This window comes from Microtus oregoni, unplaced genomic scaffold (genome assembly GCF_018167655.1).
Source record: "Microtus oregoni isolate MIOR12 unplaced genomic scaffold, Mior012 000019F_ref0000042, whole genome shotgun sequence".
NCBI lineage: Eukaryota > Metazoa > Chordata > Mammalia > Rodentia > Cricetidae > Microtus > Microtus oregoni.
In genome coordinates this window covers 6438297-6450777 of record NW_024543078.1, presented here as the reverse complement: position 1 = coordinate 6450777, position 12481 = coordinate 6438297, and the positions used below count along the sequence as shown (strand labels likewise).

Below are 12481 nucleotides of genomic sequence, written 5' to 3'. Positions count from 1 at the left end.
CTATCTGACTCTGTTTTTTTTTTCTTTTGGTTTTTGAAGACAGTGTTTCTCTGTGGTTTTGGAGCCTGTCCTGGAACTAGCTCTTGTAGACCAGATTGGCCTCAAACTCACAGAGATCCATCTGCCTCTGCCTCCTGAGTGCTGGGATTAAAGGTGTGCGCGCACCTCTGAGTTTTTATTAAGAACAATTAGAATTCGTGCTACAATCTTTAGCTTCTATTACTTCATGGTTTTGAGGAAAAGGAAAAAGCATGATAAAATGATGCAAATTCAATTTAAAGTCATTCCTCTGGTTTACCAGCATGGGGACAGTCACCTATCAACCACTTGAACATAGCATCAGTAGGATTTAAAAAATCACTGGCTTTAAAAGAGCCCAGTCTCATCCATGTGTGCCTCAACTTTCTTACCTATAATCTGTGACAGCATCGGGAGCCACCTAAGATATTAATTATAATTGAACATATTTATTACATAAATTATATCGCTATATTAATTTACTTCTCACACACACACAAAAAGCAAATACTGCAGCAAAAAGGACAATGAGAAATGAAGATCTAGCAGACTATCACTCGCTAGTTAACTCAGCAAATTCATGCAGAAACAATTACATCACAAAAGAACAACCGTGTCTGTGTCAGATCAAAGCCTTGTTCATTAGGGTCACCACGTCACCTCTGCCTGATCTGAAAATTCAGACGTTGTGTGAAGAAGCCCCCAGCACATGATTCGTGCAGGCCCTGGCTATTGCTGCAGGCCCTGGCTATTGCTGCAGGCCCTGGCTATTGCTGCAGGCCCTGGCTATTGCTGCAGGTCCTGGGCATTGCTGCAGGCCCTGGGCATTGCTACCTCTCTCCTACAGACTGTGGTGCTGAAGCTAAAGCCCAGATTTTCACTGCACTCAAGTAATTTCACCTAAACTCTTGCACTCATTTTCTAGTGCCCCTGAGACGTCATCTAAGTAGTTTAATAATGTTTATTCTTTTTTTTTCCTCGTTGGAGAACAGCACACAAGACAGAGAATATCTTCATGCAACTTGACTGATAAATGCTTTTGGTGTGATATAACCTATTCACTTAATAAGTGTATTCATCCACAGTAAACAAGGTGATTTTTCTCACACACTACACAACTCCCCTGATTTGAGAGGCAATGTTCACTTTTAGTTAATGCCAATGAACTCAAAGAGTTCCAAACACTGTGAAGAGGTATATCTAGACTTTTACGTTCTGGAGGCATTCCCATTAAGGTAGACCTCCACTGCTGCCCTCTCCCTCGGACCACCGATCTGATATGCCTAACACAGGAGCCTGGAGCTGTCTCTTTCAGATTCACCTCAGGAGATGCTTGTTCTCACACAATGAAGAGCATATTGTGAGAATCACTAATCGGAGGACACATACATTCTCTGAAAATGAGGGATGAAATTGTCTGGAAAATTTTGGATTTCAAATGGAAGTTTCAATTTGTCCTGTCTTCAAACTGATGTATTTCTTTGATTTACTTAGAGGATATTTTAATGGCACACATCCTTCCATCTTACTAGACTAAGTAGTTTCAACGTTCTTATTAGTAAGCATACTTCTTTTTATTATGGATTGGTAATTTACCAGTATATATGTTTATCATGTGCATGCCTGGTACTTTTAAGGCCAGGAAAGAGCACTGGATACTGTAGATGGAGCGGCGGGCTGCGTTCCCACCTCCCAACTTCTGGCCGCCTGCTAGCTTTACCCAAAATAATCACACAGAAACTGTATTCTTTTAAACACTGCTTGACTCATTAGTTTCAGCCTCTTACTGGCTAACTCTCACCTCTTGATTAACCCATTTCTATTAATGAGTGTAGCACCACGAGGTGGTGTCTTACCAGGAAGATTCTTAACCTGCCTCCATCTTAGAGAGGAGAGCTATATCATCTGCCTGAATCGGCTTCTTCCTCCCAGCATTCTGTTCTGTCTTCTCCGCCTACCTAATTTTCTGCCCCATTAAAGGGCCAACTCAGTTTCTTCATTAACCAATGAAAGTAAGAGATAGACAGATGACCTTCCTTCATCAGGATACCCTGAAACTGGAGTTAAAATGGGTTATGAGCTGCTATGTGGGTGTTAGAACCTAGGTCCTCTAGAAGAGCAGCCAGTGTTCTTAAGCACAAAGAAATCTTTCTAGCTGCCATTAGTAGGTTACTAATATACTTTTATTCTTTTTTTGTGCTGTATGTGCTTTTATATGGAAATTTGATTCTATATAGTATTGGAATTTTGCTTATGGAGTCATTCTCAGAACAGACTGAGATTTGTGTACATTCTTTCTAGAAGAAAATGGACTAATCATTGCAATTCATTCAAATTCTAGATTACCCTAATTGTATAACATGCATTGTTTGAATATTGCTAAACACAAGGTTAACTCATAACAAGTAAGTACTTATAACATCACCAGAGGCTTCCTTCATTCTCAGCCATACTGTTTGGGCTGATGACCCAAAATGCTTTACAGTGGACAGCTGAAATAAAGATGTGTGTAGTACATTAAAAAGCAAGGATTTAATACATTTCTTAAAACATTCCAAACTATGGTGTCAGGAAAAGAGCAATTTCCCACTTTCCTTGTGAATTTATTTGTCCATTTCTCTCTGTGGAAGAAAAGAAAAAATCGACACTCTCCATAATAATTGGGTCTCTCAAACATATCTTCCTTTTGCCAAGATGTCACTTCAATTTTTCATACTTCTTCCTGTTTCTTTTGTAATGCAGAGATTTTTTTCCCCATTTCTTACTCAATGCCAAACGCTCAGCTACTGCAAAGATCATCAAGAAATGATCTTGAGCATGAGAAAGAGGAACTTATGTATTTTTAAGGCAGAAAGAAATACTTGTGTATTTTAAGGTTGTGAGCTTTTCTTTTGATTCACACCTTTCTTTACCACGCACACAGCATTCTAAAAACTCTTCTGTTCTGGGATCCTACCCTTTCTGACACTCCAGCCTTCTCTATACCATTTGACAACACTCAGCCTGGGCCTTGCACCTGGGGAACTACTGAGTAGGAGCAGTTAAGTGTCCTCTCTGTGCCTAGACTTGACAATATGCTTTTCCTCACTGATGATGCACCCCTGTGAGTCTGCCATTATCAGGAGAGCTTGAACAATAAACTCTGTTCAATGAACTTTTCTCAAAGCCATTGACGAGACGTTGTTAGATGATATTTTAATAATGTTATTTTTTTTCAGTCTTAATCATATTGCCAACACAATTTGGAGGCTCTAGACATGAACTGTATAATGTTACCCTGATTTCTTTTTCCTTGAGAATGTCCCAGACATTTAAATTAGTCTTCCCAAGTGGGAATTGTTTTGATATTAAAGAGCTGGCCCCTGCACCGTATTACCAATAGCTTTCTTCATTGATAAGGAGAAAACAGCTTCATAATTCTAGATAGGCTTGAACTTCAAAATATCTTTCTCACTGGTCCTAACTTGGTCTGTGTAAACTAGTGTGAGAAGGGTGTTATTAAAGATCACTTTCTAAAGTACAAGATCATTTTCGTAAAATAAGCCTTGCCAAAACCTTTCAATCATGTAATAATAATGATGGTGGTGTGTTGAACTGTGTTTCTCTGAGCTGGCCATTTTTATTTGCATACATTATCATAATTGATCCTCTTGACAGTCTTATGAGAGAGGCATTGTTAACATCTTTCCATGGACCAGAGAAAGGTGACAAAGAGATGTTAACTGCTGTTCTAAATTCAGAGTGATAATAAGACTCTGATTTTGTAATTTGAGAATTTAATTTCAGGTAATAAGGCAGACTTCATGACTCCTTTCCCCATTCCCCTCCATCATCCATTTAATGAATAGACAGCTGGTAAGTAAGTGTGTGTTGACCCGAGGATGATGCCTTAAGATTATGGACTTTAGGAATTCTCAGCCTCTTCTTGGCTAGAGAAGGGCACAGTCCCCATAGGAGACATGAAGAAATTCTGAATTAATCCTCACTGACATCTTACTTAGTTGGACTACAAAGCCCTGGTGTGGCAGTGATCAAGTCCTTAAGTGACTTTCTAAGAAACAGATGTACAACTGAAAAGAAGGGGTAGGTGGGCGACCAAGTGACCACAATCTTCAATTATTTAGTTATCAACAATGATGAGAATCCAGAGTCCAATGTTTTCTTTTTAGGAGCTATCAGATGAGGTTACTTCTCATTTCCATGAAAGCCCTCCACCGTCTCCTCCCCTGGAGAAGAATACTAGCATAAATTAGACTATACTTGTCTAGAATTTTGAAATTGATAAATGTATTTATCTTCAGTTTAATAAACTTGCTAAATGTCTTGTTACTTGTCTGCAGTGTCCTAAGCAACACGCCAGATATGTAGCCTATGCTACCTCTGTCTTAGCATTTACTGAGGGACAAGGTGTAACTACATGCTACACTCTGAAATATACTTAAACATCTTTTACTTAATCTTGATGTTACTACCATAGATTTAACCCCGGAGGAATACTTGTGCAAATGTCTAGGATACACATTTGTATGAAGTAGCTTCAACAAACAGATCTCAGTGGCATAAAAAAATATCACTTTACATTATAGTATAAAGATCAACAGTCACCACTTTGGCCATAGCTTTTCAGAGTCAATTGTATACAACAGCAAAAAAAAAAAAAAAAAAAAAAAAAAAAAAAAAAACTAATGGCTTTTCTTCAGGATCTAAAGATGACTTGGGGTAGTTTGGGCATAGTTCTCATTTCTGAAATTAACAAAACACAAAATGAGAAGGCTCGTCTCCTTGCTGTAATTTCCTTTGCTGATAGACTGCTATATATCAGGGTGATGTGTGGTCAGAGATAGACCTTTAATATTGTAATGTGGGATTCCCCTCTGTATGTTGTGAATACAATTGGTTGATTAATAAAGAAAACTGCCTTGGCCTGTTGATAGGTCAGGACTTAGCTTGGCGGTAAAAACTAAACTGAATGCTGGGAGAAAGAAGGGCAGAGTCAGAGAGAAAACGTATAGCCCTGCTGGAGACAGATACCAGAACTTTAGCCAGTAAGTCACAGCCACGTGGTGACACAGATTAATAGAAATGGGTTAAATTGAAATAGTTAGCCAATAAGAAGCTAGAGCTAATGGGCCAAGCAGTAATTTAAATGATATAGCTTTTGTGTGATTATTTCAGGACTGAACAGCCAGGAACAAACAAGCAGCCTCCTTACAACACTGCTTGATATTTACAGAAAATAAAATCCTCCTAACACATTGTAGGAATAAGTTGTTCTCCTGTTCCCTGATAACAAAAGAGCTTTGTCATTGAGCAGAGTGACATGACAGAGGAAATCCCTTAGTTCTGGGGACTGCATTACTTTCCCTCTGTGTCCTTAGAAAATCTCACTTACTCTAAGCCTCAGTTTTCTGTCTTTAAAGTGTAGAGCTTTGAAGTAGAACAGAGCCTTTACTGAAAGCTTGTCTCCAAACAGTAGACTCTTTAAAGTATACTTGGATGAATCCAAACACCCACAAACAACAGGAGATAAGTCAGACATTACTGCAGTGCAGCCCCATCCCTACTTGAATGGCATCAGCTAACATTTTTGAGCACATTCACAGAAGATCCTGATTACTCAGATGACCTTCAGTTTGTGTCTGAGTGGAGTCATTTACTGTTGACCACTCTGTGTCTGTCCCCTATTCTCATGAAACTAAGTTCATGTGAGTTTTTGTGACTGTCTTCTTTCCTCTGTCATAGGTTTAGTGTGAACTCTACTTTTTAATTTCTCTTAATCACACATCACCTCCCAATCAATGATGCACTCACTTGGCACATGTCATTGGCAACAAACTCTCATACACTTAAGAGATTTATAGGTTGAAAAAGATAAGCTAGGGGCTGGAGAGATGACTCAGTGGTTAAGAGCATTGCCTGCTCTTCCAAGGGTCCTGAGTTCAATTCCCGGCAACCACATGGTGGCTTACAACCATCTGTAATGAGGTCTGGTGCCCTCTTCTGGCCTGCAGACATATACACAGACAGAATATTGTATGCATAATAAATAAATATTTAAAAAAACATTTTTTAAAAAAGATAAGCTTTTCATGTCCGTTTTTAAGCATTGTTGTGCATAATTCAGTAATCATATATGCAGATTAAGGACACTGTTGCTCTAAATCTGCTCAGGGGGCTGGCCGCTCTAGGAACCTGCAGACAGTGATTCTTAGACCCTGGAGTAACTGGGCTTCTTTTTCCTTTCAAAATGTTTTCTATTTTATAATTATTTCTTGATGTAATGTTTTCTATAATTTTTCTGAATGTTTATAAATTTTCAAGATTAATAATGGATGATGGAAACAATAAAAAACTTGAAAATCAAGTCAAACAAATTTTGAAATCTATCTACCCATGAATTGAAAACAACCTATCTTAGTTATTCACTGACACCTGTGCTTATGTTCATGACTTTGATATTATGATTTACACAGTGTACATGCAATTACATCGTAAACAGAAACCGAAGTAGCTAAATATATGCTTTTGAGCTAAATCACATTCTACGTGTTTAAAGTAAATACCTCTAATTTTCATAATGTTCAGCAGGGAACACAGAACAAGTCAGACACTGTGACAGTAGAGCGCTCTTAAGAACAGGGGCCCAGATAGGAAGTCACAGTTACTACCCCTGAGTCCTTTCTCTTTGCCTACCATTCTTTGTTTTAGATGACAAGAGTGTCACACACTGGGTGTCATCCAAATGATATGCATTTCAGATTTACCTTATTTTCCTATGTCAGTACATAAGAATTTTATGAAAACGTTGTCATAGGTAATAACAGTTTCACGAGCTACTTACTTTCTTTCATGAATACCCTAAACTCTTCTCGTGAATTAGTTCAGCTTTTACAACTCTGTTTGGTGGTTTCTATGATTAGTGCTGTCTACTACATAAAAAAGTCTTCACATGAAGATAAACCATTGTCTAAAGTCTTTCTGTTACCACATGCTCCATGATGTTGAGACTGAAAACACTCTTCATCTTGCTGTCATTGGAAAGTAGACATTACAACGGAAACTTCTGAGTTGGTACAATTTATTCTCTACCAATTCACACTTGGAACTTCATATAAAATGATAGCTAGTACTTATTCAATTTGTGCAATATATAATAATTGCATTCTTGTCTTGATAGAAGATATATAGTTATAACTAATCAACCTTATTGGTGAAATGATTCAGGTGCTGGTGACTGACAGATAGAAAACTCATTTTGTGAAAATAAAACACCACAGAAAATACAAAAAAAAGAATGTTCTTATGTTTTCTGCTTATATGAACTTCCAATGGAAGAAATCATACTTTTAAATACTACCTGTCTTATGAAATAGCTTCAATAATTGAGCCCCATCTATTAAAGTGACTTTTAGCAACTCTTCTCACAGTTACTCAGAAACAGTTATACACATTATGTCACCAATCACACAGGAGAAAATGTCACTTCACAGCTCAGCAATCCCAGACCTTCCAAGTAGGAAGATCAAGTTCATCCTTTCAATTGCACAGATTTTGATTTGATACAATTGTACAATCAACACATAAAGGTTTAAACTGTTGCTGCCATCAGTCACAGAGAAAATGTAATCTACAAAGATATTCCCAAAACTGGCACTTTAAGGAGTGCTACTGGAAATAGGTTCTTAGGGCTGGAATTGCTGCCTCAGGCGCAAATACAGTCTCTTTCGCACATTCCTGTTAAAGACACTTCTGTGATCCATTTACACAAAAGGATACAATTCTTTAAGAGTGTGTGCATCAGACTCCCTGTGTGAAGGACTTGGGTGGGGAAACTCACAGTACCTCACACCATTTCACTGTAGTTAAAGGAGAAACACATTTTCTTAAAAGTGTCTACATACAAATGAGTTTGCTGGTGTCCTCTCTCCTATGACATATACAACAGCTTCATGCTGAGGTTGGAATGATGCACAGAAGATGTGGGAGCCTTGGGCATTCACAGCGTACATTGCTGGAAATAGATTCCCACGGAAGCATGGGGTACAGCTGCTGATCAGGGCCCAGAGGAGACCTCACAGGTGATTCCTACTGAGATGACAATAAGCGACCATCTGTTCAAAATTGCACCTGATAGAGAAACCATCAGAAGTTGGTAGACCTTCACTCCTCCCCTGCTATGCCTTGCTCCTCAAGTCACTTGAAATCTCACATTCCAAAGGCGTCAGCGGCATGAACACAGCATCAAAGAACCAAGGTTCAGAACTAATGCCCAAGCCTCCTCCAGTACACCAGGGATCCTTTTCAGGAATAACTTTCAAAGAACTGACCTCCCACCATCCTTTCAGTCCCCACATTTCCTGTTTCTGAAGTGTAGGTAATGCCTTGGAATAGCAATTCAATCCTCCTGCAAAATGAAACTGTTTGAAGAGTACAGCCATTCTCTCCAAAAGCTCTTCAACCTTCCCATGCATTTGTGTTCTTTGACCACATGCATTCATGCACACATTAAGTGGATCTCCGTATTAGCTACATTTTCAAACCATTAGCTTGACTGTACCCTTGAATTTCTATGTGCTTTCTAAACAGCAAAGACAATATGCCAGGAAATTGAAGTCTTTTTTTTTTCTTTAAAGCTCAATGGGGCTCACTGTGAAAACAGAGGAAAATGCTTGTCAGAATGAACATTCATGTTTCTTTCAGAACAAATGAAGTAAGTTTAAGCTAGGAGTGTTGATATTGTTCATGTTTGATGTCTATGGGGTCTCTAATTGTAATGGTAAGGGGGAGAGCAAACAGAATAGACAGCTACCAATCTTTCCTATTTAAAAGGCAGAACGAATTATCTGAGGATAACCACTAGAACACTACTCTGACAGCTAGAACACTACTATAAAGCACCTTTCTTCTTCCAACTACAGCATCTGTTTCAAAGCAGTCTTTCTTTCCCTTCTGGACAGAGGTGAACACCAGGCCTACAGCAGACAAAGCAAGCAGTTCTGAGGAACTCCACTGGGAAAGACACATGTCTGGACAAACGTTCTTCCACATTAGAGTTGCAGCTCCACATTCCTTAAAATGAGAAGGAACTTTAGAATCAACAAGTGGCGATTGTCACCCTCTGTAGATTTAGCCAACACAGTGTAAGCATGTGAGATGCAACTGCTTCATATAAAGAACACTAAGAAAGTTAACAGAAAACCCTGTCACCGGTGACCGTGGTTGAGCCATGCAGTGTTGCTCAACAGTACAGCAGGCCCATCATGGCTAATGTGACTGACTTCACAGAGGTTTGCAGTCTGGGCTGTAACCTTTATGCTTGCCCTGTGACAGTAAGAACTGCTGAATACTGGAAGGAGAATGAACTTCTGTGGGAGTTCTTTAAAGCCCATTCTCTTCTGTGAGTGACACCCGGACAGTGTCACATTCATTTTCAAGTAAGTGAACCATTAGAAGGGGACCTGGGGATCTAGTCCAATAAAATGGCTCAGAGCAGTTATGTAAATGGTTACTAATTATGCAAATTCATTTTTCAAGTCCATCTTGTATCTTTTTTAAAAGTCAAATGCCAACACTAGAGAATGCTCCTTTCTATTTTCAAATCAGAATAACTTAGTATTTTGCAATAAAAGTGTTGACCTTCAGTCTTAATGATATTTATAGAAATTAACACTTTCATAGATAGGGAAGTGATGGTTCTTGGGTTTACAGAACTAAAACAAGGTTTGAGTGGAGGCTGTAGAGTTCGTGTACTCCAATGGCAGCTGCTTTAAAGAACAAAAGGACTACCGGATCTCAAGAGATGCTTACTGCCCTGCATGCCACTGTGGGTTGGGTTTCCCTGCCACCGTTAACTGTTTAATGACTATGTTGACTGGCATCTACCTAAACATAAATTTTAGAACTGCCCCTTCTTCAAAAGAACACAGAAATAATTATTAAAGCAGAAAGTGGGAGCAAATGACTAGGACCCGGAGACTAACTTTATTAGTCTGTCGGCACTTATTGTAGTGTTCAAAAGAGCTCGTTGTTTAAGGAAGCAATGGGAACCAAAGTGGATTTCTGTGCAAACCGTAAGAATACTATGAATTGCAATGACAAGCAAATCTTCAGAAGAAATAAAACTCAAGTTTGATTTCAGTCTTATAAAGCCACTTGGCTCTGTTCAAGAAAGGCAAAATTTATCAATTTTTGGAGCTAAATGGAGCTGTTTCTGCATGGAAAGAAAAAGCAGGTTAATGCTGGCCTGACAGAAACATGTACAAGAAACAGAAGCATGGATTCAACATCTTTTAAGAGTGCGTGAGCCTGCTTCCCCCTTCCATCTGAATCTTGTACAGTTGTGTGTCTCTCCTTTAGTTTTGGTGACTTACACAAACAGATATTGTCTCCATTCATGCGAATTTGAAAGAACCTTGTGTGTGTTATTTTATTTCACGGAGGCCAAGGGAAAGGGATTGCTGCCAGTAGGGTGCTCAAGGCTCGCAGAATAAATTCAGCCCTGGGCACTGAATCAGGCCACCCTTGTGCTGTGCCAATGGGAGAAGAAAACAAACCCATCACCAACTTTGAGACTACACCCCAGCAGCAGTCACAAAGCACTTCTGTCAGTGCGTTTGAAATCTCCAGTAAAAATGGGTCCTCTGTACTGGGGCTGAAATTGTCATCAGCAGCCAAGTGATGGAGCACAGTGCCCCATTGTTTCCAGCTAGGTTCTCCTCTTCTTCAGTGCTGTCTTCTAACTCTAAACCCAGCCAAAGGAAATTACCTGCCACCAAGTCCATTTAAGACTTCGGACAGGCCATCCACGGAGTTTGGGGACTACTGCACAAGTCTTAGCACCTTCTGTTTTCTCTGGCTCCCTGAACCTTAGAATTCATTCCACCGGGTACTGGAGTTCCCTAATTACCAGCAGAGGTCTAACATAAACATAAAGCACTTCCTAGGGACATTCCCCTTTCTCCCTACTTTCTCTTTATGGTGTCCTACTTCAGCACATTCTCTGTTCCTGACTACAGGGCTCTGGGGGTGGGGGTGGGGTGTCTTCATTTTACTCTGAAGGGAAGCTCTTGATACCCCGAGCTAGGCAATCCTAAGACTTTCTCCAAGGGGGCTGGGGGAACTATAGAAGGGCTCCTCTCTCTCCAAAGACTCTGAGTCTTAATCACTCAGCTAACATCTTGCTTAGGCGGGAGGTGCCTCTCCCCTGACCAGCTCATGTTTCTGGACTCACCTGGTGCTGAAGACGAGTGCAGGCAGCAGGGACAGCAAGTAGTGTGCAGCGTTGAATTTCATGTCGCTGTCCTCTGGGGTACTCCTTCACTCCCCGCTACTCTTTTGCCTCCTCTGGTCTGGTTGGTCGCTACTCGCCGTCCTCTCTTCTCAGGAAGCCCTCTCCAGAGACCCACAAACACACTGATAGAGGCGTTGTGAAGGCAAGGACTAGAGAGCGGGTTTCTTCAGGAGTGATGTCACCCGCGAACCCTGCCGGGATGGTCCAGCGCTGTGGTCAGGGCGCACAGCGCGGGTGTATCCGCCGGCGGAGGAAAGGACCCGCGTCCAGGTCGCTGCTCCGGTAGCCAGTTACACTTGGTCACTCCCGTGCGCACTGAAGCAGATCTCCTCTTCCCAGCTCCCACTGAAGACCGGAGGGGAGGGCGGTGGCAAGGACCAATCTCTTTCTCCAGTAATTGAGCTGCCGTGCTCCGCAGAGTGAGAGACAGTTAGCTGGGAAGGACTCCAGACTCTTCAGGGTCCGGAGCAGACCAGCTTGCAAAGCTTTTGCAGAGATGTTGCTTGGAGAGTAAGCTTAAAATACTGTGCTGTTTAGATGCATAATGGCTTGCTTGCTGTGGACGGAGAGTAGCAGCCGCCGCCAGTGCAGACCAGAAGCTGGCTCTTACCCACAGGAGGTTAGGAGGTTTCTATCATGGAAATGGGCCGGGACTAACACAAAGTCCGCTGCTCTTGGTTCTGGTGCGTACGGGTTTTCTCTTTTCTGGTCTCTGCGCCTGTCAGCTGCTCAAGGGTGTGCAGCTGGCTGCCCAAGTTAATGCACCTTCAAGGATCCTTTTCCTGTAGGCAAACTCCTCAGCAAGATCACCGAGACAATTGTTATTAACTCTATGGTAGGGGGAGGAAGCAAAGGACTCTAGATGCCACCGCATTTTGTGAAGTTTCTAAATGTTGCATTCCAAGCACGGAGTGTTTAACAAGCTTTATTTAGGGACTTTTGTCAGAAAAGGGAAACAGCACAACTTTAAAGCAATCTACCATATTGAAAAAATCAGTTTTAAAAGAAAGGCGACTTTACCCACGGAGATGTGAAACTCCATGGTCTTCACATCAGAGGTCGTGTGTGTGTTTGTGTGTGTGTGTGTGTGTGTTATAAGAAAGTGGACATGGCATTCCTCTCAAGAGTCAGTGTACTAAAGTAGCACTACAATTTTCCTACAAAAATGTGAGG

The 12481-nt window shown here is 40.8% G+C and overlaps 1 protein-coding gene across 2 annotated transcripts in view; it reads right to left on the bottom strand.

Moving 5' to 3' along the window:
- LOC121459512 (leucine zipper protein 2) overlaps positions 1-12097 on the bottom strand; it is a 334680-nt gene extending 322583 nt beyond the window's left edge. Inside the window, exon 1 of one of the 2 annotated variants that reach the window (XM_041669388.1) lies at positions 11249-12097. In XM_041669388.1, coding sequence (XP_041525322.1) covers positions 11249-11310 — 62 coding nt within the window. In that variant the 5' untranslated portion in view covers positions 11311-12097. The remainder of the gene's footprint in view (positions 1-11248) is intronic. The other variant, XM_041669387.1, reaches the window with a different exon arrangement.
- Positions 12098-12481: the final 384 nt, after the last annotated feature.